The 25140-nt window shown below is 43.9% G+C and overlaps 1 protein-coding gene across 1 annotated transcript in view; it reads left to right on the top strand.

Moving 5' to 3' along the window:
- Positions 1-25140, top strand: part of RINT1 (RAD50 interactor 1) — a 205282-nt gene that overhangs the window by 134405 nt on the left and 45737 nt on the right. Inside the window, exon 11 of the mRNA XM_069229853.1 lies at positions 23808-24022. Coding sequence (XP_069085954.1) covers positions 23808-24022 — 215 coding nt within the window. The remainder of the gene's footprint in view (positions 1-23807; positions 24023-25140) is intronic.

Genomic DNA, 25140 nt, shown 5'->3' with positions numbered 1-25140 from the left:
CGTTGACAACTTGTTCTTTGCCACCATATTGGTGGTCACCATATGTTGCACTGTTAGAGATCGCCTACCTCGATGTGCTTTCAGTTGGGGAGATGCGAGATGGTTTTTGGTTATTTTATCTCTTTCAGCCTGCGGGGCTTCCAAGTTTTTATGTATTCTTTTGACATCATGCAACGTTTGTGTAACACTGTAGAACGCATGGCTACTTTATCTTTAATCAAAGAGCATTAACATGCGGGAGCTACAATTTTAGATTATTCTTTGCAGATAAATAAAAGGGTGCTCAATTCCCTAATTTAGCACTGACAGAGGTGACAAATGCCACCAAAGTTTGTATATTGTAAAAAAGGCAACTCAGGCTGTAAAGAGTACCTTCTAATCCAGAGCTGCAGTGTGGCAGTGTTCCCGCCAGATACCACAGTGGTGACACAGTTTGCACACTCTGTGCAACGTGTGCCTCTTTACCATAGTTTAGGGGACTCTGGCAAATTAGAATCTTTAGAAAGGGTAAATTGGAACGTTTCTCAGTCGATTTATTAAGGAACTGGAGAGCAACTCTGTCGCTATCAATGACCTAGTCGCTGACATCTTAGTACAGCCTCTTTGTCCAGTCAAGGCTTATGAATGTGATCTGCACTCACTGCGTGCCCTGTAGAGTTGCTTGCTCCAAAAGTACAATCCACGCAACATTTAGCTGCTCCACTCAAGCCCAGTGCTACTGTCCATGGTTTTCTACAGAACTGCGAACATTTAGAAATGCCATCAATAAGGAGGTTAAAAAGTGGAAACTTCAGTGTTACTTTTCCATCCAACACACTGAAATTAAGGCGTTGCCGAGCTCCTGCACTAATCAAATTTGGGAATCAAAAATGGGATTTCTTGAGAAGCAATGGTTAGAGATACATCCATTATGTAAATCAGGGGACAACAGGAAATGTTTGGGATTTATTAATGGCTTAGACAGCCCTTGGTCTACAGTATTTGGTAATCCAATTGCTGACACAACTTGGATCATCCACATTGAGTGTCTTTCTGTGAACCCATTGCTGCCACTTGATTGCGCACTGCACAGGTGTTGTCGGATTCAATGAGGAGTGCGTGTCTGTGTTAGTGAAAGGGTTTAACTTTGATGGGCCTCCAACTCAAATGTGGTTTCTAAAAGTGACATATTTTCTATTCTACAATACGGTTCCCGCTTTTCATGGCCTCCAGTATTGTTCCTCCCTTGACACGTGGGTTCGCCTTAAGGCCAGTTTCAATTAAAGGTGACCCTAGAATTCCTTCTTTCATTTGATTGCTTTGCTTGACAATAAGGCTAAACGTTTTTGACAAATGATTGTTGAAAGACTTGGAAACCCGGACAACTGAAAGGAATCTTGGATTGTAACAATGGGACCAAAACTGAATGATTACACAATGCGATTTTTACAATAGGTTCGGGACAACTTCCTGTTGTATTATATCCCCATTTGGCTTCAGTGATCACTTTATGCCGCTCATACTTATAATCTTTCCAGATGTGGTCGGTGCCTCTAAGTCTGCAATTGTGGCTTTCTGCTGTGGCCATTGCTGCAGGACAAATTGGATGTTGATGGATCTGGTCATAGAACGTATGTTCCGTTATAATTGCCTAAGGGTGTTCTTTAATGCACTGTGGGGGCACAAATGCAACATAAATAACATCAGACTAAAACGTAACTCACTGATAATTAAGTTTAGGAGGTTTTATGATTGCCTTGGAGCTCCAAGATTATCCCATCATAACAGTTGTCTTATCTGAAATAATCCCCACCACATAGCTTCGCTATCAAGATTCGCCCCTTGGTTGGACTGAAGACAGTTCTTAGGCTCAAGGGCTATTTTTAAACTTATGCAATCGACTTCCTATGTCCAGTTACAACTAGAGTTTAGCCTATCTATCTAACATTCTAACATGATGAGAAACTTTCTAGTAGCCATATTTTGTTTTACAGCTGCCCAGATGGAACCCTCTAATCACTCTTGTGGAAGTCACCAGGGTTTTCTGTGGTGATGTCCTCCCCATAGTTCATCTATTTCACAGGTTTTTGCTTGCATTGAAAATGGAGGACGTCTGGTCCACTTTGAGGCGTATTCAGACTTTCAGAATGATTGTCGAGAAATCCCTGGAGCTCTTCCCTCATGCTGCCGATTTAGAAACTTGTAGCCTAAAGAAATATGCTAGCTATCTAGAGGTGTCCTTCACCTCCTGCATTTTAACCCTATATTTATACTCTTTTTATTAAACATCCTATTGCTACCTATTTGGGAATTTAGATCTTGCTGGTCATCATCTCTAATGTCTTCTAATTGTAGGTTATGCAAACAATTTACTGAAAATTTGATTCATATGCTATGTGTTTGTATTTTGTTAAAAGATTACACGAAAAGGCATTTGAAACCCTTTGTATACATAATATCAGCTTCTGTAGAGACAATGCATTATATGCTAAATGTCAGGAGTTGATCATGAACTATAAAGTGCTGACATTTGTAAGCATTGTGTTCAAACACTTAGCTGAAATCAACTGATGTTTTCAATCTCATACTGTTATGATTTAAAATATTGTAATTTGGATTGTGGTGCATATTTTGTATTGATATTTCTTATTGCCAGCAGCATTAATCAGCTCCTTGATTAACACACTTTTTCGCTTCTGTATTTAGGCCGTTTATTGACACATGTTAAAAATTTTAAGTAACCATTTAGTAAATGTTTACTTTATACATCCTTGCTGTAATTCTCCCATCTCTTAGTTGGTATATGTCTACCCTGCAAATGTTCTCCTTCCCACACAGGGCTCACTAGGGACTCAGTGGGGTTCACTCAGCAGCCCAAGCTTCAGGGTCCTTCACTTATACAGTGTTGCATCATCAACTCTCTACTGTTAACAGGGCCTCGCTGTCCAAGGCAGGTATGCCTTCCTAAGCCCGCCACAAATTCTCTTGTTAGGGGATGGGACATATGGGATAGCAAGCCATTAATCCCAGCCCTTGAGCTACACTTCTGCTACTGAAACAGTTCAGCACTGCTGCTGCCACGGCTCCTGGCAGTTGCGTGGTTTCTCCTCTCTGAGCTCTTCTGGAACATTACTCTCTGCCCATTGAGGATTCCTGTCGCCGGTGATCGATCCGGTGGCTGAATGAATTAATGCATCCACTCTAGTGTTAGTCCGCATTTTCACAGGTTTGAATAACAGTGGGCCCACTGAGCTTTTTATCCTTCCGAGGTTGATAAAATGAGTTACATTGAGGGGTAAAAATAAATATTTTTGGCACTGCTTCAAAACGTCCCATTGGGTGAACAAGAGTTTTCCAAGTACCCTTGATATGCATAGAGTTATGATGGAGGTCGGCATGCCGATGAAATTGCAAACAAGCCTGCTTCATCGGGACAAGTGGAAATGCCTCTGTGGTTCCAGTCTCAGTTCCTGGGCAACAAGACAAAGAAATTAGGCTGTTTCCACTTCTTGTAGAGATGCGTTTGACCCAGATCGTGAAAGTTATGCCACCCCAAACTACTGATTTATTGAACATATAAAGGAAATCAGGGAAAACCAGTGATGATTACATTTCCACGTCACAAAAAAGGGCAGTGCGTGCCCTTTCCCCCTGCCTTACATTTCTTCTGGGGGCGTTGAGTGTGAAGCAGGCAGGACGAGGCGGCGACCCTCGATTGAGGTCCCCGATCCTGCTGGCATGATTGGGCAAGTACTGCCATACTGCACAGGAGCTCCTGCGATCGGCATGTGAGTCTCGGGAATTACCACCCATCGTATAATATATGTCCAGGTGAGCGGTATTCATGCACTAAGTTTAAGTGTGTGTGGGGGGGGAGGGGAGCGGGCAGGGGTTATCAGGTGATTCCCAGGTCCTTCTATTTAGGTGCTGCAAATCCGCGTGCCAACATGGATGTATGGCGTGCTTCTTCAGTAATGTTTCATTGGTGATGTTTTTATCCTGACGTGCAAGATGGAGATGATTCTCGTTATGGTGCATTGGTGGTGATGATCTGACAACTTCTTGCTTAGCAGGGATTTACAGATTTTTGCTCCTTTTTCATCTAATGTCCTATGCAATACAGTTTATTTTGATATAGCTTGTTGTGAAGTTTCTTTTGTGATGTATTTATTGTGTCACTGGGTTGTGTGTGTTGTGCAAATGCTTTACACATTACCTTTGGGATAAACCTGACTGCTCGTGCCGACGTGCTGTAGGGGGGAGCAGGGGTTATCTTGGGTGTGTAGCTCCTTTGGCCTGACTAGAGAGGTGGTTACTGCCTGGCTGAGGTGTCCACCTTAGCCAACCAGAAACCCCATTTCTAACACTTCCCCCCAAAAAAACCTTTGGACATGCAAGGGATTGAATTGTAAGGAGAAATTGAAAGAGAGCCAGGATGTTCATACTTCTGAGAAAGGTAGGAGCGTAATATTGGACCGTAAATAGGGGCAAAATGTTCCAGAGGTTGGGTTCAGCAACGAAAAAGACCTGGCTACCTGCCGGTTGGCTGCGTAAAGCAGAATTTCTAATAATTCTGGCAGTGGCGATCTGAGAGCATGGTAGGGATGATAATGAAGACATTTGAGTTGGACATAATGGGAGGCAAAACCATGAAAATCTTGAAACACCATGCAGGGGTATTAAAAAATGATCCGTGCTTGAATAGGAAGCCAGTGATATGAATGCTGCAGACGAAGAAGAATAGATGGGAAGATTCAAAGCAAGGTGAGCTGGGGCATTCTGGATGCGCTGAAGCCCTGAAGGAATGTGCATAGGGGATCCTAAAAAGAAAGTGTTATAGTAGTCCAGGCTTCTGAGAACTGTTTCCTGAACCACTAGGTGCAGAGATTAGAATGGGATGAATGAAATAGCTTTGCAATGTAGTTTAAGAGGAAGCTGGAAAAAGAGGGTTTGATGATATGGACATAGAAAACAAGATCTTGATGAAGAATGAATGCTAGGCCACATCATATGATGGACCGGATTTGAACCTAAGTTAATTACTTTGAGCAAGCCAAACCTGGCTAAATTGAGTTTTGGAGAATTGCAGCCAAAATAAGGAAAAATCAAGGTCTCAGACTTGTCCTTAATCAGTTTGGGAGTTTTCTAGTCCGCACCATTAGACTGAACAAGCAACTCTAAAATATGGAAATTAAATCAGTGAAGTTGTCATTAAGAGAGAAATTTATCTGAACATCGAGAGCTTAGCACATACACCTAAGGCTGAATGAACACATTAACTGTGCAAGTGAAAGAGCATACAGTTTGAAAGGTATGAGGCTTATGGGTAAGGCCTGTTGTACTCCATAAGAGAGGGGTTTGAACTCAGACTCAAAGCAAGATAGACTGTGTTCTCGGTTTGTCAGATATAACTTGAGCCACTGTAAATCCCAACCGAGTATTCCAATGTTTTACTAAACTCCCCAGAAGAAGCTGATGGGAGGACTCAGAAGAAACTAATGGGAGGTAGAATCAAATCTGCCAAAGAAGTCTAACAAAACAAGTGCTTAAATAGAGAGATTGAGAGGTGAGGTGAAAGGGAAAAGGGAGAGTTAAGGTAGGCAGAGGGAGATAAGATGGAGAGTAAGTGAGGGAGTTAGAACTAGAGAGATAAATAAAGGGGGTGAGGTCAAGTAGAGAGAGAGATGATAGGACATTGAGAACAGAAAATTGAAAATAAAGTAACAACAGGTAAGTAAGTTTACATTTCCCATATCTAACTCCATATATCATATATATGTACCTAATAATTGGTACATAAATCTTCAAGGTACTTGAATGTGGAGTTAGGAATAGTAAATCTATACTTCCCTACTTGTATTTACATTTTGCTATTTTGTTCCTCAATATTTTGTCCTTGATGTTCTTTTACTAAGGTATTGTTAGTTCTGATATGTAGTAGTACAGTCTGACAAACCATGGACCGGAAGATTGTAGTCTCACCATCTCGCAGAGGCCTACATAGCACCAAGCAAGACAAACGTTCTTAAAGGCTCCACTCAGTGCGATGAGTAACGGAAAAGAGACTGCTTCTATCTCGGCTCTTGTGGGGACGGAATGATGGCCAGCTTATACAGCCCACCACTAGGCTCCAGTAGAGGCTCTTAGGTCCAAAGGCCTCGTGTTCTCGCATCCTTGCAGTGCCACTGAAACATTTTGTTTAAAATTAAGGTTGATTGTGATTTATATAATAAACATTCTGAGTAGAATAGCAGAGGGGCAAGTGTTGTAAGATTGCTGAATAAACTGGGCAGTTAAGTGCTGCTGCAGGCTTACGATTAGGGTCCCACACTACATTACAGTAACAAGAATGCAGGTTGAACATTTTCTCTGCAAGAATGGATGAGCACACTTCACAAAACTAGGGTGTTGCAACCATGTGTCCTTGTGGCTTAAGCTGCTGACAGCGTGCATTTCTAATGTTATTTGGAAGAGACTTGTAGCTGCAGATTCCTTACCTTTGATTTTCCCAGGCATCAGCGCATCTGGAAACTTTTGCTGAGTAATACCCCTTGCGCATCATGGATTTTGGTGAGAACGACTCTGAGCCTCATGGCTGACTTCCTCCTGTTGGTAAAACATGCCAGATGGCATACGTGACCTCTGCAGTGGGACCTGAAGTTCCAGTGGGTGCGGTATCAGGGAAATCTCTCTGACATGGTCCAGATCTCAGAGGAAACTGCAAAAGACCTGCGATGGTGGTTAATGAACTGCGATTGGGTCAGAGGCAGACTCCTTTCCCTTCCCCAACCAGATCTCACAATAGTGAGAGATGTGTCCCAGATGGGGTGGTCATCTGGGAGAGGTGGAGATCAGAGGGCTCTGGTCTCCGGCAGAATCGAGGCTCCACAGCAACATGTTGGAGCTCAGGGCGATCCGATTAGCATTGAAGGCATTTCTTCCCTCTATCAAGAGGAAGTTGGTGCAGGTGTTCACAGACAATACCACCGCCATGTGGTACTGCAACATGCAGGGCGGGATGGGGTTGTGAACCCTTTGTCAAGAGACCCTGTGTCTCTGTACATGGCTGGAACAGAAGGGCATAGACCTAGTGGTTCAACACCTGGCAGGTTATCTCTACTCCAGAGTGGGCGAACTCAGCCAACCATGCCTAATGGATCATGAGTGGTGTCTCCACTCAGAGCTATTTGTCTCCAAAGAGAACATGCAATGTTAGAAGTATTGCGGTTTGAGTTTCCAAGGCGGCACTCGCTCGGCAAAGCCTTTCGTCACAGCTGGAGCTTAGGCCTCCTATAAGCCTTTCCGCATATACCACTCCTGCTCAGAGTTCTCAAAAAAGGTCAAGGACGACTGGGCCCAAGTCATCCTTGTGGCTCCAGATTGGGCATGGAGAGTCTGGCATCCCAAGCTTTGGAAAATGAGCATCAATCCTCCGATCAAGCTGCCCCTCCGGGAGGATCTTCTGTCACAGCAGCAGGGAAGGGTTCTCCACCCGAACCCTTCAACTCTGCGCCTTAATGCTTGGCGACTTATCGGTGGCAGTTGTCAGCTTTTGACCTTCCTCCCAAAGTCTGTAACGTTATCGTAGCTGCCTAGTGTTCCTCCACAAAGATGGTATACGTCTGCCGTTGGCAAAATTTATAAAATATTGTACAGAGAAGTCTATAGATCCTCTTTCTGCATCTCTCTCTGATATTCTTCTGTTCATTCTTTCTTTTGCCCAACAGGGTTCTTCTCTGGGGACACTGAAGGGCTATCTTTCTGCTCTATCTCCTCTATCTGTCTATCTACACTCTCTTTTCAAATCCTCTATTCTTAATAGGTTTCTTAAAGAGCTTGCAAATATGTTCCCTCCTACGCCCTTTGTAATGCCTCACAGTGGGATCTGAATTTGGTCCTAACATACCTCGGGTGTGCTCCCTTTGAGCCATGATCCAATTGTCCCCTCCGGCTGCTCACCATCAAGACAGCCTTCTTAGTGGCTATAACATCTGTCTGGAGGGTGAGTGTGGTACAGATCTCATCATCTTAACCACCACATCTCACTGTATTTTTGGATTAAGTGGTGTTACACACCGGTCCCTCTTTCCTTCTCAAGGTGTGACCCCTTTCCATATGGGAGAAACTATCACCTTGCTCACCGTCTTTGCTCCCCTGCATCCCTCTAAGGAAGAGAAGCGACTCCACCGGCTGGACCAAAAAAGAGCATTGTCATTCTGACTTGATTGCACAAAAGATTTCTGGGTAGGGGACCAACTCTTTGTGGGGTATATGGGAGCAAAGAAGGAACGGGCAGTACAGAAGCAGACCTTTTTGCCCCGGGTCGTTCCCTGTATCAGTATCTGCTACATGCTGGCTAAGAAGCAGCCTCCCGAGGGCTTAAGGGCCCATTCCACTAGGAGAAAGGCTGCAACCATGGCGCTTGCGTATGGATTCCCAGTTCTGTACATCTGCCAGGCAGCAATGTGGGCGTCACTGCACACGTTTGCCTAGACAGGCAGGTACGCACTGACAGGCATTTCTCTTGTTCGTCCTGCAGGACTTCTTGGTCTGAAAACACTGTCTGCAGCCCACCACCAGGAGGATTTGGCTTTGATATCTCATCAAAGGTAAGGAATCTGCAGCTAGAAGTCTCTATCAGATGAACAAGTTACTTACCTTCGGAAATGCAATATCTGGTAGTCACTCAATCTAGCTGTAGATTCCTTACACCCACCTATGCCTCACCACTCTATAGACTTGTTGCTAGGGTAAGGGCGATCCCTTTTTCAGGGCCCTAGTTATGAGAAACTTTTGCACAAGTTCTTATCATGGCTCTGCGCTTCTGCCGTGGAAAGTTGAGGTAAAAGCTAGTGCCTCTGGGTGGCTCCTATATAGGTGGCCGCGACTTCCCTTCTGGCACCAATGACACTCACGCTTATGACGGCGCACACAAGGGGTATTTCTCAGCAGAAGTTTGGGGATCCAGCCTGATACCTGGAAAAATCAAAGGTAATGAATCTGCAGCTAGAGCTTCTATCGGATAATGTGTTACCAAAGGTAAGTAACTTGTTCATTAGATCTTGTAGCTCCTTTTGACACTAGCTCTCATGCCTTACTTGCCGGTTGGGATGGTGGCAATGTCTTTAAATGCCTTTCTGTTGCTGTACAGGATGGAGTGCAAGCAATTTAATTAGGCACTTTCAAAACGCCAGCCAAACAGTTCAGTGGGGTTCATTTTTGAGCCCCATGTTACTTAACATTTATTTCATACCCTTGATCATGCTTATGCGCTTATTTAGTTTTGATTTTTTATGGTTTTGCTGATGCCACTCGGCAAATCATTAAAGTAGAAGGCAGCTTGGAAGTGACCAAGGAAAAGTTCAGAGTGCCTTAGTAGAATTGCGAAAAGGATGACAGAGCATAAGGTGCAGTTAATATCAACAAAACAAAGATTCTAGCAGTAGGTGGAAGTAGAAAGCTCTGGTCGAGTTCTTGGCGGCCCACAAATATGGGTCCACCTCCTACAAGTGTGGAGGAGGTTAAAAAAAATCTTAGTTTTACTATAGACCAGGACCTGTCACTGACACCACAGGCTAACAAATCTGTGTCCCCCTGCTTTGATCTTTGAAACTGATGGGGTTGATTCTTTGTATCCTTCTTATAGGTTATTGAAGATCTGTTATTCAAACGACTGTCACCTCTTGCTTGGATTATGGCAACTCTCTATATATTGATAACATACAACACTGTCTCAGCAGTTATCAATATAATGATTCAAGCAACAAATCAATTGGAAAAGAAGCACTGGAAGCCACTATTGAAGTTACTGCGGTTTTATGAATAAGGTTAAGACAAAAGCATCAACATTATTTAACTCATGTGGAATGACTAAGAAGTGAACACATTGTGCTTGTGAATTAAAACGATGAACGGCACTTGTGAAGCACGTGAAAAGAAAATATAAAGACAGCGAGTAGGCAATGGGTACAAAAGATATTAAACATGAAATAAAGATGCACATTTTTACAATATCATGTTATAAATCAGAAAGCCGTAAATCTGCTGATTAATGTCTATGGCGTTTTGACCTTCATTACTTGAGGTCATCATCAGGACAGAAATGCACATGGAGTTAAGATTGCTGTTTGAAAAAAAAACAGGAGAAAGGAATTAGAAAAGGAGGGAGAATAAAAAAAGGAGGAAACATGCCCTGGTAAGAATTGATGGAACACCAGTGGCGTCCCGTCCTTTAGGGCGGAGGGGCCACGCCCCCCCACCCCATGAAGAGTGTCTGTCAGGCTGAACAAAGGTCAGCCTGACAGACACTCTTCATGCTCAGGTCAGGCAGCCAGGAGCAGACATGCACGATTTGCGCAGACTCCTGGCTGCCTGAGCTGAACTTTGCTGGGCTGAGGAGATCACAGCTCCTATGGGCGTGACCTCCTCGGCCCAGCAAAGGTGCCTCGAGGCCCTCCCCTGGGTGACGAGGAAAGCATCACCAATTGACGCTCTCCCTGGGCGCTTCAGGTTTAAGCCCTGAAGTGCCCAGGGTGAGTGTCAATCAGTGACACTTCGTCACAGAGTGGGGTGGGGTCAGCAGTCTCACTGACCCCATCCCACTCTGTGACGAGGCTTGGACTGCTGAGGGAAGGCAGCAGTCCCAACCCTCCTGGGACCTGGAGGCTAAAGGTAAGTGTGTGTGTATGTATGTGTTATGTTTTACATTGAATGTTTGGTGCGCGTGTGCATGTTTGAGTGTTATGAGTGTTGTTAATGGATGTGCGTGCGTGCATGTGTGTGTGAAAGAATGAATGTGTGTGATCTTGTAAAATGAATGTTTGGTGCGCGCGTGCATGTTTGAATGGAATGAGTGTTGTTAATGGATGAGCGTGCGTGCGTGCGTGTCTGTGTGTGAAAGAATGAGTCTCTGTGTGTGTGTGTGTGTGTGTGTGTGTGTGCCCCGCCCGCCCCCCTCCCAAAGCTGCCGGCCACCACTGTGGAACACCTCTTAAAAATACCTGGTATATATCTTGTAACTTGTAAAACATATTTAGCTCCGAGAGCCAGGTATCAAGTAAGGAGAGTGCGTGTGTGAAGTCCACTTCAGCCATCTGGGGAAAGTGTAAATGGTCAACCACGTAATATATAGGGTGTGTGCCAGCCAGGCGCACTTGTAAAGTACCTAAAATACAGAATAGGGGGGTCAACCAACTGTCAGTGACAATAAGGCTTACTAGCGTGGGTCCAAAGTTATGAATAACTCACCAGCATTTCAAAATAAACCCCCTGTAGTTTCAGGTCCGAATAGGATACCAGCATTAAGAAATGTGCTTCATCTTTGCATCTTTGAGACGCACCCCCTATACATTACGTGGTTGACTTTCCACACTTCATCCAGACACTTTAAGTTGACTTCATCCCCTGCCCCATCGATACCTGGCTCTCTGGGCTAAACAAGTTTTACAAGTTACGAGATAGATGCCAGGTATTTATAAGTAGTGTGCCATCAATTCTTACTAGGCCATGCTTTCCCTTTTTATCTTACCCCTCCTTTTCTAATTACTTTCTTCTGTTTTTTTCAGACAACAAACTTAATTCCATGTACTTTTCTGTCCTGATGATGACCTCAAGTAATGAAGGTTGAAACACCATTGATTCTCCAGTGGTGTTTTACTATAACTCTTCATATATTGGCATTACCCAGTACCTAATTAAAAACCTGCAGGTAATTTAAAATGCTGCCCCTTGGCTGGACCTCGCTCTTGAAAGAAAACATTTGTCAGTTGATACATCTGCACTGGCTAGCAGTATACAAGAGGACTGGCTTCATATTCTTGTGGATTGAGCAAAGGGCTATTTCCTTTTCCAGTCCTTCTTTCATGCTTTCCAAATTCCAAACATATGTCCCAGAGAGACAACAGAGATCTTCTTAGACTCACCTTTTTAAAAGTTGCAAAATTAAAATAGAGCGGTCAACACTGCCTTTTTGGTTTAGACTGCCAAGATCTGGAATCAGTGTGCACGCTCAATTCATGAGGAGGGTCCTACATCTTAAATGTAGGAATCTTACCAAAACCTGAAAATGTTAACATACTCCAGACTTTTTTTTTTTTCTAGGGCAATCCTGTTTCAGATTAAACAGGAGTGAGGCTATTCATTTTAGCACCAAAATACTTGACAAGCTCACAGTTCAAGGGCTCTATATTTTTTCTAATAGTGAATCTGCGTAACACAATTCTACCCATGTCCAAAGTAGTTCTTACATAAGTTCCTGTTATGGCAATAACTTTGGAATACCTTTCTAGCCAACAAGCAAGTATTGACCCTTGATCAGTTTCAAATCCGTTCAAAATTGTTCTATGAGCCCATCATAAGATTCAAAAAATGCAGTTGGAACTAGCTCATTTGAACCAGCTATCCACCTATATCGCAATCTCCAGCAAGGTCCTGGATGGATTCTTTTCTTGTCCCCAGGTGAAAAACCTCCTAGTGAACTTCACCTTCTTTAATCTTCAACAGCATGAGACCCTTTTTATTGTCTCCTCAGCATATGGATGGGGAAGTAGTTTTGAGCCACCTACAAGTAGAGGCATTTTGGTCTCTGTACAGTTCTGAACTCCACACCAACATGTTTGAGTAATGGGTCATTTTTCTGACCTTTATTTGAATCTTTCTTGCATTTCCTGTACGAAGATGTATTGTACGTAAACTAGCAAGGGGCTCTCACTTGCATCAGTTGTGCCACCTTACCAACAACTTCTGGAACTGAACTCTCACCAAAGACATGTTGGCTCACCATCTGGCATTGTTCATCAGACTTTTGCAGTAAACTCCTTATGAGTGAGAGCTTAAACAGCTTTTGCATCAGTGAAAGGTTCCAAGGGTAACCATTTTTTCATTTAGGCAGAACTCCAACTACTTGGTCTTGCCCGTCGCTGGGAAAGTGCCCTTGTAAAGTCGAGACCCCGTGGGAGCCCATGGATGCCTCCAGGACGGCGGGGATGGAACTGGGGAGCATGGACAGTTATCAGCGCCAGTTAGTTGTGTTTCTAAGGCTTCCAAATAGAGTTTGTTCCATGGTCGGAGATGGAAGTATGTAAGGTGGTCATGGGTGTGTTGGTTTGTGGTGTTTTATGTTGGAAAGTTACCAAATGGTGGACTGACCATGTGATTGGTGTGATGTTTTGAACGGTAACTAGTTCTGGGTTTACAAAAATTACATCTAGGATGTGTCCAGCGATGAGTGTGGGATTGTGTACAATCTGATTTAGGTTCAATGTGAGGAGGCCAGTGGTGATAGTTTTTGAATGTGGCATACTGGGTTTGTCAAACCAAATGTTAAAGTCCCAAGAATGCAGAGGTTGGAGTATAACGTAATAAGGTTTGAAACTGTGTCTAGAAATGTGTCTGGGAATGTTGAATTGTTAGGTGGAGTTCTGTAAAGGAAGAGGAAGTTACAGGAGGAAGTTGGTGTCTGGTTGTATCTGGTGATATGGGCCTCACCATCTTGGATGGAAATGTTTTCTGTTCTGCTGAGGATTATTACTTGTTTGAATATAATTGCTAGTCCACCTCCTCTTTTGCCTATACGGTTTTGAGTGATGGTTTGATAGCCTGGAGGAATGGCTTCCTACAATACTGGGGCCTTGACATCTCCTAACCATGAATCTGTTATGAATAATAAGTCTGGTTGTGTGTCAGTGAGCAGTTCGTAGATGTGGTGCTTGTGTTTTTTAGAGTGATTGAGCATTTATGAGCAGGCAGTTTAGAAAATGTCTTTTGGTAGTAGTGTCATTTTGTTTTGGAGAAGGGCGAGCAGTATATTTTGAGCTTGTAGCAGGTGTGTTATTAGTTGTGATAACTGTATGAGGGTCACAATAGTGTTTTTCTATATTGTGTTCCTCGTCCAGCAGGCTTAGGAGGCATTTTGCTGGGTCTGTGTGTGTTGGTGGTGGCGTTTGGTGGCTGAGAGTGACATGATGACAGTTCTTTTGGTAGAGTAGCCTTGTGTAATAATCAGGGGGATACGAAGTTAAGAGTGGCATGTTGTTTATTTTGTTTGCGTCTGTTTAGGGTGGAAGGATTATGGGTTGGGGTAGTGGAGGAGCATGTGGATCATAATCTAAGGCTCTAAATTGTGCAGTGGATGAGAGATAGGTGAATAAATGTTTCTGTGTTGGGGTGTATGTGGTAGATGTTTGTGAAGGGTGCAAATTTTGGAGTAAAGGGTCAGGATTTGTATTATTCGTATAGTCATGAAGGTAGGAGTGGTTGTGATGGAAAGTATTATACATGTTTGTGTTATTTTGATTTGGTGATGTGTGTGGTTTGTTTTGTTTTTGCAGAGTAGTGAGAGGAGATGTTGATGTAGTGGTTTCTTTTGAAGAATTTGCATGCAAGTTACTGCTGGTGAGTGTTGTTTGAATAGTACAGGGGGGCTCATAGGACTCTGACTTACTGGGCTGTATTAGGACTCAGGTAAAGCTGGGCTCACAAAATGAAGATGGCTGTATTGGGATTCCCTCCACAAAGTTAAAGGCCACTGCAGGTGTGAGGGGAGGGCTCATGTTGCCTGGGAGATAGGGAGCCAATCACCAGGCCCAAGCCCTTGTAGAAGGGATGAGGGAGGTGCCCCTCTATTCAGAATCTCTTTGGATACAGACAGGCAGAATCCACACTTCCAAGCTAGCAGAGTCTACTTTCCAGGTAAGGGACAGATTAGAAAGCACTGAAATACTGCCTGTCGTACACTCAAATATATGGCTTTTTTCTAGACAAAAACAAATGGTGCATACACTTTCCAAACAAAGTGTAAATCACAGAGCAGATCAAGCAGTCTCCTTAACACACTCTAGTTAGTCACTGAGGTGTATTCAGCCTTGGGTAAAAAAAATAAAAATAGGAGGCACAGTACTGCGAGTGTCCCCCCAGCAAGGGATCAAGCAGGCACTGGCGGTTGGGATATGGCTTACATGGATGACAAATTTGAGAAACTTCTGGTCGCCATTAACCATTTGTGGAGGGCTAAATTCACTCTCTCCGTAGAACTGGGCCTTGTCCTGGGGTACTCAAGGAAAATCTCAGGGAGGGTCACTACCTTAGAGGGCATGGTGCAGACTCTAGCACCAACTGTTCAGTCTGCGGGCCATCACATCACATCTCTTAAAGTGCAGACCCTGTGCCTGGCTGCTTGCCTGCATTATCAAGAGGGGCGAGCCTGTCGAAATAAAGTCCACATTGTAGGACTGCCTGAACGTATTGAGGGTGTCTCTCTGTTGGCTTATCTGGAGGATGGGTTTAACTGTGTGGTACACCTGACTCGGGATAGGTCGCACCTGCCCCTACATGGTGCATCAGCAGGCAGGCTGGCAGACGCCACCTACTCTTGGGCTGGACAATGGGAACTGGTAGACTGTCGAAGGGTGCGAAACCCGAAGGCTCGAGTATATTCATATCACTCTGGACTGTATGACTCTGAGGTTCGGCTTGCTAGACTTTATACTTGCAAGGTGCAGTACTGTAGGGTGGTGGGACCAGAGTGTCTGGAAAAGACATACTCTGACCGTTCTACTGTATTGTGTACCTTAAAGTGGTCTTTGCCTAGGACTGGTGTTCCTACCTGTCGCTTCGATCCTGTGCTGCTCGAAGACCAGGAGTTTCAGATCTTAGTGGATTCACTCATTTCACAATACTGCCACAACAATGCTGGCTTGCCGTCATTGGTGGGGGTGGAGTGTGAGGCTATGAAGATGGTGATCCAAGGATATCGCATCTCCTGTAAGGTAGGACTTCAGTCCCAACTGCTCTTGGATATCCAGCAGCAGGAGGAGGTGTAGAAAGGTCTGACCCAGGGGTTGGAGAGGGCGTGTGCTGAAGGAACAGGAGAAACTACTTTAACTGATTGAATGCCTGCAACACTTTGATCCTAAAACATATGTAGCAAAGGCCCATGCTGAGAGAGATAAATCTGGTAGGATGCTTGCATGGATTTTACAGGGCAAAAGGAGCAGCCACACCATTTTCCAGCTGCAAGATACCTCGGGACAAGATATTTTTACGCAGGAGGGTAAAAAACAACACTGTCAAAATCTGTACTCTGCAGCTACTGAGTGTTGTGAAGTGGATATGTTGAATTACATTGCAGATGCTTCCCCGGTGTTCCTTGAGCCCGCAGTGCCAAATCAACTGGATGCAGATGTGACCGAGCAAGAGGTATGGGATGCAATTAAAGAAATGGTGAGGGATAAGGTGCCTGGCCTTGATGGCTTACTGATAGTGGCCTATGCAGCGTATGGTTCTGACTTCTTCCCTAGGCTGATGCACCCTTCAACGATTCTCTGCAGTGTGGTCTGCTTCCCTCCTCACTGCAAGAGGCCGCTATTATGTCGCTTCTGGAGAAGGAGAAAGACCCTCTCCTCCTTGAGACTTACCACCCCCTCTCTAAGCTCAGTGCAGATTACAAAATAATTTTGAGCAAGATATTATCGACCCGCTTGCTCCCACTTATGTGCTCCACGGTCCACTCTGACCAAGCTGGCTTTATCCTCACACGTAGAACTATTCCTAATAGTCGTCATTTATTCCTGGCCTTAGACTAGCGGGAGCGATTGCCCGCAAAGGCACTGTCATTTCAGTGGCTATTAGGAAGGTGTTTGACTCACATCAATGGGATTTTTTATAAGCTACTCTGTTTGGCATGGGTCTTGGATTATTCTTTGTCAAGTGGACAAAGCTTCTTTACACTAACCCCTTAGCTAGGATCCATACTGGCGCCCTGATCTCTGAGACCTTTGTGGTTGAATGGGGCACTCATCACAGTTGCCCCCTATCGCTGCTGCTGTTTGTGCTGGCCAGGGAACCATATGCCTGCACGGTCCGCCTGGGCCTTCACTACCATGGGTTACACCTTGCAGCTGATTGCATACATCTTTCTCTGTATGCGGATGATATGTTGCTCTATTTGATGGGGGAGGGCATTGAGCTTGGGGGAGCAGTGCCGGCGTTGTTGGAGTTCAGGGGTTACTCGGGACTGGAGGTCAACTGGGATAAATTGTGTGTCTATCCCCTTCAAGGTGATTTGGCTTAGCATGGACCTGCCCCCACAGCCCTGACATTGCGGTGGGGGCATCACACTGTTCGGTATCTAGGGGTGGCTGTCTACCACTCGCTGAAATTGTTGTACGAGGGGAACTTCCTTCGAGCACTCACTGGATTGCGGCTCTCGGTTGCCTTCTGCACTATGTTATCAATTGATGAGTGGCCGGGTGGCTGCTTCGAAAGTGGTTAATCTACCCCATCTCCTTTATTTGTTCACAACCCTCCCACTGGAGCTGTCCTGGAAATATTTTCAGGAACTGAACGGCTTGTTATTAGCCGTGTACTGGGGCACCTCACATTGCTGTGTGGCATTTTGGAAATTGCGCTTAGCAGTAACAAAAGGGGGCAGAGCGGCAGTGGATGTCAAATTGTATCACTTGGTGGCATAGCTCCAGTGGGTAGCTCAATGGTGGGCCTATGAGTGGGATGGCATGCGTACCTGTGAGGGGGGCTCTCCGTCTAAGGATCTATTAACTGGTGTCCTGTTGAAGCTGACGCCTGTTTCCAGGGTGCGGACCTCGAATGCCTTTATTAGAACTGCATGCTGTGTCTGGGCCAGAGCCCGGCGGCAGACCCGTGCTCAGATTCCATATACCTGTGAGCTCCCGCTTCTGGTGGCCTGATGCTGGGGGCGTCTCCAGGGGATGGGGGACCTCTGTGAGTGACTGTCAGCCAGGATTACTGTCATGGAAGATCTCTTCACAGGAGGTAAATTATTTCCTTTCATGGAGCTCTGGAAGTCCTATGAACTCCAGTTAGGTCATTTCTTTACTTAATGGTGCCCACTCGCAAAATACCTGAATGGTAGGGTTCCAGAGTTGCAGAGCCTCCGGAACATGAGAGTTTAGGCCATCTTTTCCTCATCACGAGGTGGATGAAAGTGGTCACATTGTTATATAGGACCTTACAGGAGTGATCACAAACTGCTCTAACAGTCCTCTGTTTGCAATGGGAGGAGGATCTAGGGATGCCTATAAATGACTCGTCCTGGATGAAGGTCCTGGAATCTGACCCTAGAGTGTCCAGAAACACCAGCTTCGAACTTATCCAATTTTACTATCTACACAGGCCATATCTGAGTCACATACACGCCATATTCCCTGCTGCGACCTCGGAGTGTCCTCAGTGTGCTGCGGAGGATGCTGGCTTGACAGCGATCCTCCAGGTGGTTCATGGGGCCACATACAGAAAATCCCCAACTATGCCTTCAGGGCCTACATGAGCGAACTGCGGCTAAGAAAACTACTGACAGGTTTCTGGATCTGGCTTTGATTCTTGCCTAGTGGACAATTAACCATGAGTTGGAAGTCCGTCTGGGGTCCAGATGTGTACAGATGATGGTTGGAACTAGTAAAATGGGCAGGCTGAGAAAGAGAAGCAATTTTGAGGGAGGAGGCTAGGGGAGTAAAGAGGTTGCTGATTCTGCCTGCATAGGATTCTATACTGTTAGCCTGTCCCTGTGTGGACTGCAAGGGCCATATCATTGTGGACCAACCCCTTTCGGGTGTCTCTTTGCCCCCGCTTCCGAGTCGTGGGCAAACAACCTGGAAGATCCCTTTTAAGTGCTCTTGGGTTTTGCTGTATCTTTGCCCGGATTGTCTCCATTGAGGTGGGTCTAATAATTCCACTCCTGTTTCTTCAGATTAGAATGTAGCGCTTAGAATCTACTGTTACCCATGAGGACCCTCCTGCTCTCTTTACTTTGCTAATGTTACCTTTGTTAGACGTGCTGCCACTGATACCACTGAAAGTTGTACTTATTACTTTCCCTATATGCTTTGCCCACCGGCTTTTGTTCCTTTGCACTATGTTTTGTTCTGTTTATTCAAAATGCGAATAAAATATTTGTAAAAAACAAAAACTTAGAAACGTATGACTTTCACACGGTCTCGCACAACCAGATAACTCTGAGTGGCGCTTTGTGCTTTTAGTCACTCTACTTACCTTAAATCTTTGAAATTGCATATCTTCTGATCCATCTATTTACTGACAGGATTTTTGTTGTTTTGGTGTCAAATAATTTATTACATTTCACTCAATTTTTCTAAGTTGGTGTGGGATTTTTCTTGTATTGCTTTTCGCTTTATAACTGTTTGAGTGCTGCATAAATACTTGACACATTGGTTGTAAGTTAAGTCTGGCTACTTTTGTGTCAAGCTACAAGAGGGTTAAGCACAGATTAATTTGGTAACTTTTGTGGTTTACCCTGACAGGGATTGTGGCTGTTGCTTGAGAAGGGCTCATATCCCCCCTCAACCAACAACTTGATTTTTCATACATACAATATTATTAACTGTTACAAGTAGGTTTCCTCAAAAATTTCAAAATAGATTTCAAAATAAACGTTTTCATCAGCCTGTCATGCGTACAGTCAAATAATTCTAAATACATCGTAATATAGACCTATTAATGATGAAAAGCACACATCATACCCGTGTGCTAATTACTCGATCCTGCACTCAAGAGCACGTATACCCTAACTTGCATCTTTGTCATAGGCATTAAAAAAATAATCAGTGACAAAATTAAGAATTAATCAATGTTCACTTTAGAGTAATTATATGAAATCTCAGAGTATTGTGAAGATTAGAAGGAAAATCATGTCGTTAGACTTACATGTCCAAGGACTGTGGCTGTTACTTGAGAAGGGCTCAGACCTCCCTCAGCTTACAACCAAATTTCTCACAGACCATAAATGCATTTTTCAGTCTTTGTGTTTTTAATAGAATGTATGCTGTTACACAGACTGGGGTTATAAGATGGCTCAGGTACTTTACGCCTGGGCGATAAGATGACCCTCATTGCAGTTACATAGAGTTGGGTGATAACATAATCCCAGGAGCATACAGTTTGGCATGATGAAAGCCTTGACCCTCAGTATGTGGGATGGGGCAGTTGCCACTGGTTGGGAATGGTTTTTAAGTGTGTAAGATTGCTTGTGATGAGGGTTTTACTGCCATACAGTCTACTATGATGTAGCAGTCTTCTGGCTCAGTTTTTAGTTTTAGATTTTCATAATGTTAAGTATGTTAAGTGCTTTTGAGGTTCCGTGTTCGGGCGCTCCACTGTCTCCTTTTCTAATTCTGCTTGCTGAAGGTAGTGTGAATTGTGACTTTAGGTTTAGAACAATCAGAAACTGTTTCATACCTGACGCTTTTCCTCATCAAAAACAGACCAAAATGACCAGTTTATATTCATGGATGATACCTATAATCCACCTCCAATTATATTACCCACTGGACTTTATTGCAGTTGTAAAACGTTGCTTGCCCTACGGTGGAATGTCCTACGTTGAATGCTGTTTCATCTACTCTCCTGTCCAACAATTACCGATTCTTTCTTAATATCTGAACAGGCTGAGGGAGTTCCCTTGTCTTTTTTGGAGTCTAGTCTGGTTAACATACTTTTTAACACTGAGAGTTACTAATTAAAAAAAAAACATGGCTGCTTCATTACGACTCGGCCCTGCACATAGGAGAGTGGGTCCTTTTGGACAGGTGCTAATCAGCGTAGGTTCTCACACCAAGGACGTACATCCACGAGGGCATCATACCAAAATTAGGCAGGGCTCACTCACCCTGCCCCACCCCATAACTTAAACGTAAGTGCATATGGCACTGACCCAAGTGCGAATATCTGTTCACAATGTCTTGTGGTGGAAAGGCATGAATGTGAGCCTTAGTCATCTATCCTGGTGCTTAGCCAGAAAGGATTGTCTGGGTTCAGTGTTCTGAAGGGTTGCTTGCTTCTCCAGATGGACGACCTTTTGCAAAATGAGGACCATGAGAATGTTTAGATTAGGCTGGGAGATAAAAACATTAAAAAAGCCTGTATCAAAATGATCTTTTGTCTGTTGGCCATTAGGAATACTTCTGATTTCCCATGGTCGAGCTAATTGCAGCAATACTTGAATTAAAGACTAGGTGCATTTGGAAGGATGTGCCACCATCACTATAAACGTTTTGTTAATGTTATGGCTAGAATATGGCTCTGCTTGCTACATATTTCCTATGAAGAATTTCCAGCAGACATTTTATATGGATCGACACAATATCTTTCTTGGTGCCCAAGGGGAGATATTTAATTTTGCTTTTATTTATTTAGTTATTTTTTTGCCCTGAAGATTTTTCTGCCCTGGCTGCTATATTGTGCAGGTGTGACATATCATTCATACCTGAAGATGCCTCACACATTATTCAGTATTTACTAGGTGCTGGTCGCAGAGGTGATCACAGTGCAATCTGGTATATGTAGTTTACTTTGTTTTTACAATTTTACTTCTGATTTTCTTTATCCTGAGAAGTCTCTTGACAACCATTTTTTAATGTGTCCGCATGCTTCATTGTCAATTTAGGCGGTTTAAAAGCTGAAAAATACCTGTTCACATCTAAGTGAGATTTAGGCGGCTACCGTAATTACATTTCTTTCTGTAGTGATTTGTTTTGCAATTGTATATCATATTAGGAACAGGTTTTAAAACACTGTGTACAGAGGTGCACGAGTTATAGAAATGTAAAGGTGGTGCATAAATTAAAAATGTAATCTATAACTATAACTTTACAATTCCTAACAATTGTGTAGTTCAAGTTTGGTTTGTACAGAAATAATAAAAGTTATAGTAATTTAAAGGTGGTGTGTAAATTATACACTTAAGGTATAACTATAACTTTAAAATTTCTAATATTTGTGTAGTTGGTTTGTATAGAAAGACTAAAGGTTCCCTAACTATAACTAATCTTTAACCTTTATTTTTTTCATTGAATTTCACATTTTCTTTATACAAAAAGTGGTTCAAATCGTAAAGTGGAGTTTCATTAAGTGGACTGTGGTAGAGTACAGCAGAGTAGAGTGGAGTGGTGTACAGTGAAGTGGCGAAGAGTGAAATACAGTAGAGTGGAATTGCCTTGCACATAGTCATGTCATGTATAGTGGAGTGACATAGAGTGGAGTAGCGTACCGTAGAGTGGAGTGGTGTAGAGTGCAGTGGTGTACAGTGCAATAGCATGGAGGGACGTAGAGTGAAGTGGCATAGACTGGAAGAGCTGAATGTGGTACACTACAGTGGTGTAGAGTGGAGTGGAAGAGAGTTGAATAGCGTAGAATTGAGTGGTGAAGAGTGGAGTTGCATAGAGTAGAGTAGCGTACAGTGTAATGGCACAGAGTGGAGTGGCGTAGAGTGGAATACCGTAGAGTTGCATAGAGTGGAATAGCATACAGTGGACTGGAGTGGAGTGGGGTGGACTTGCGTAGAGTGGAATATCTTAAAGTGCAGTGGCATACAGTGGAGTGGAATAGCATAGAGTGGAGTGGGTTGGCTTAGAGCAGAATAGCGTATAGTCGTGTAGAGAGTTGCGGCGTACAGTGGAGTGGCATACACTGTAGTGGCATGCAATGGAGTGATGTACAGTTCAGTGGCCTGTTGTAGAGTGGAATTGGCGTGGGGTGTCTTGAGTGGAGTGTTTTGCCAGTAGAGTCGCATATAGTCGAGTGAAGTGGCGTGTTGCACAGTGGAGTGGTATGTCATAGAGTCGAGTAGAAAATTGTACAGTGTAGGGGCATAGAGTGGAATAGAGCGCTGTAGAGTGGGGTAAAGTGGACTGAAGTGTTGGACAGTGTGTTAAAGTGAAGTGGCCTAGAGTGTCGTACCTTGGAGTGGTATACAGTGGTGTAGAGTGTTGTGGCATAGAGTGGATTAGTGTAGTAGAGTGGAGTATTATGCAGTACTGTGTCATAGAGTAGAGTGGAGTAAAGTGGCCTAAGTAGCGTGGAGGCAGTTGCGTAGAGTGTTCTACAGTGGAATAGACTGCCCTTGAGTAGCATAGAGTGGAGTAGAGTGCTGCACAGTGTCATAGAGTGGAGTACAGTGTCATAGAGTGGAGGAGCGTAGAGTATTAAAGAGTGTCGTACAGTGGAGTGGTGTAGAATGGAGTAGTGTGTAGTAAAGTGGAGTGGTATGTTGTAGTGTGGAGTGTCATAGAGGGGAGTGGGGTGTCGTAAAGTAGAGTGGCATGTCATAGAGTGGAGTGCAGTGGGGGAGCATACAGTGGAGTAGAGTTTTGAGGTTTGGTGTAGAGTGTAATGGTGTGTCGTAAAGTGGAGTGGCATATTGTACAGTGTCTTAGAGTGGAGAAAAATGGAGTGGCATAGACTGAAGTGGGATGTCACAGAATGGAGTGGCGAAGAGTGAAGTGACTTGTGATAGACTGGAGTGGTATGGTGTAGAGTGGATTGGCGTGTTGTGAAGTGGCATGCAGTGTCATACAGTGTTGTGGATTGTTGTGGAGTGTTGTATTGTACAGCAGAGTGGAGTGGCATGTGGAGTAGTGTCTGTGAGAGGAGGGGCACTTTTTTCTTGACACCCCCTTAACTAATCACCATCAAACTTTGCATTATCTGCTAATGTAGAAGAAGGAATAGGTGTGCAAAGTTTTGTGGAGATTCGTCAAACAGGCCAAAGTTATTACAGATCAAAAATCTATGGAAGTCCCATCTCTGGGAATCCAAAACGTAAGTTATTTATATATATATATATATATATATATATATATATATATATATATATATATATATATATATATGAAAAACTAATAACTGCGCAAAAATAGATTTTGCGCAAGGTTTGGAATTGTCTGGACCATTTGTAATCAGGGCCTAAATACAGTGTGGCATAAAATATATTGTGTGTGTAAATTCTAGGCGTAAATTGACATTTAAGTGGCATCTGTGACGTAACCGTTGTTGTTTTGTAGTTCTTCTTGCAGCTGCAGCAGGCAGCGTTGGAAGTGTGTGCGGAGAGCAGTGCAGTGAGCAAGCTGCAGCTGGGGCAGTTGGCATCCATGGAAAGCTCTGTGTTTGATGACATGATTACTCTTCTGGAGCGCCTGAAGCTTGACATGTTGACACGTCAAGTCGAACATGTATTTCGAGAGGTCCAAGAAACTGCAAAGCCTTATAGACGGGAAAGGTAAGTTGTGATTTCTGTGCTTTTATGTTTAAGTATATAAAATGGACCCTCCCCCCGAATTTAGAAAACGTTTAACATTGTTTGTGGTCCATTTTCAAGCACACAAAAAAGTATTTTGGGTGGACACAAAACAGCCTGAGCCCCGCACGTAAATACCTGTGTCCAGTCAAATATCTGTCATCAGGACCAGTACCTCACCCTCATGAACTAGACCCAACATGTTTAATATTCATAATCTAGTTTTAGCAATTTGAACTTAACAGGTAAGAGGGATCACAACTATCTAACAGTTCTGACAGTATGATGGGTGTAATATTTTTTATGATCTATTGATACACCATGTTTAAAGTCCATCAACCTTTGAACCTCCAAGTTTAAGCCATTTGCTGGAGCACTTCACTGTGCTTAGTTTGACATCCACTCCTGACACCCTGCTATTCATTTTCTCCATCCTCGTTTCTGTTGCAGACAGTGCCTTCACCTTTTCAAGTCATACTCGCCTGTGTTGACCACAAATCCTTTTGCGTTAAAAGGAGTTCTCCATTTTCCTGAATCAAATGCCTTGTGTTCAATAATACCCTTTCTGGTTGCCTACCTGGGGGCAAAAATATCACATTTGTTTCCCATTCATTTCTGTTGCTTCTCTCCTACATACTGTTTTCACACAGGGACGTACACTTCTGCTACTTTGATGATCCCACTTTCTCTGGCAAATGCCATCATATGCTGGCTCTTCGCTCTAACCAGGCATCATGGGCAGAAATAGAACTAGGTGTCCCTAGGCATGCCATCCTCCCCCACAAATCCCAGGAGGTCCAACCATCATAGTCTGAAAGCCTGATTCGCCTTCTCCAAAGTGACAGCTGGATACAGACACTTCCCCTTGGCCAACAGGCAGCACCTTCCCCAAATCAAGTGTCCAGGCCAAAAACTTTCTCTGTCACCTAATGTTTTGGACAAAAGACAAAGCTGTGAGATGATGGTTCTAGCTGTCACTCCACTGCTTATCGTCGAAGGTGCTCTGTGCCCCTCCCATAAAAAAAGCCCTGGATCTGAGATGCGCATTGAGAGCACCAAATAATGCAGCTGCTAAGGTCAACTCCTGGCTCCTCAGCAAA

Source organism: Pleurodeles waltl, chromosome 4_1 (assembly GCF_031143425.1).
Source record: "Pleurodeles waltl isolate 20211129_DDA chromosome 4_1, aPleWal1.hap1.20221129, whole genome shotgun sequence".
NCBI classification, from domain to species: domain Eukaryota; kingdom Metazoa; phylum Chordata; class Amphibia; order Caudata; family Salamandridae; genus Pleurodeles; species Pleurodeles waltl.
The sequence above is the reverse complement of the archived record's forward strand: the minus strand, read 5'-3'. Positions and strand labels throughout refer to the sequence as shown.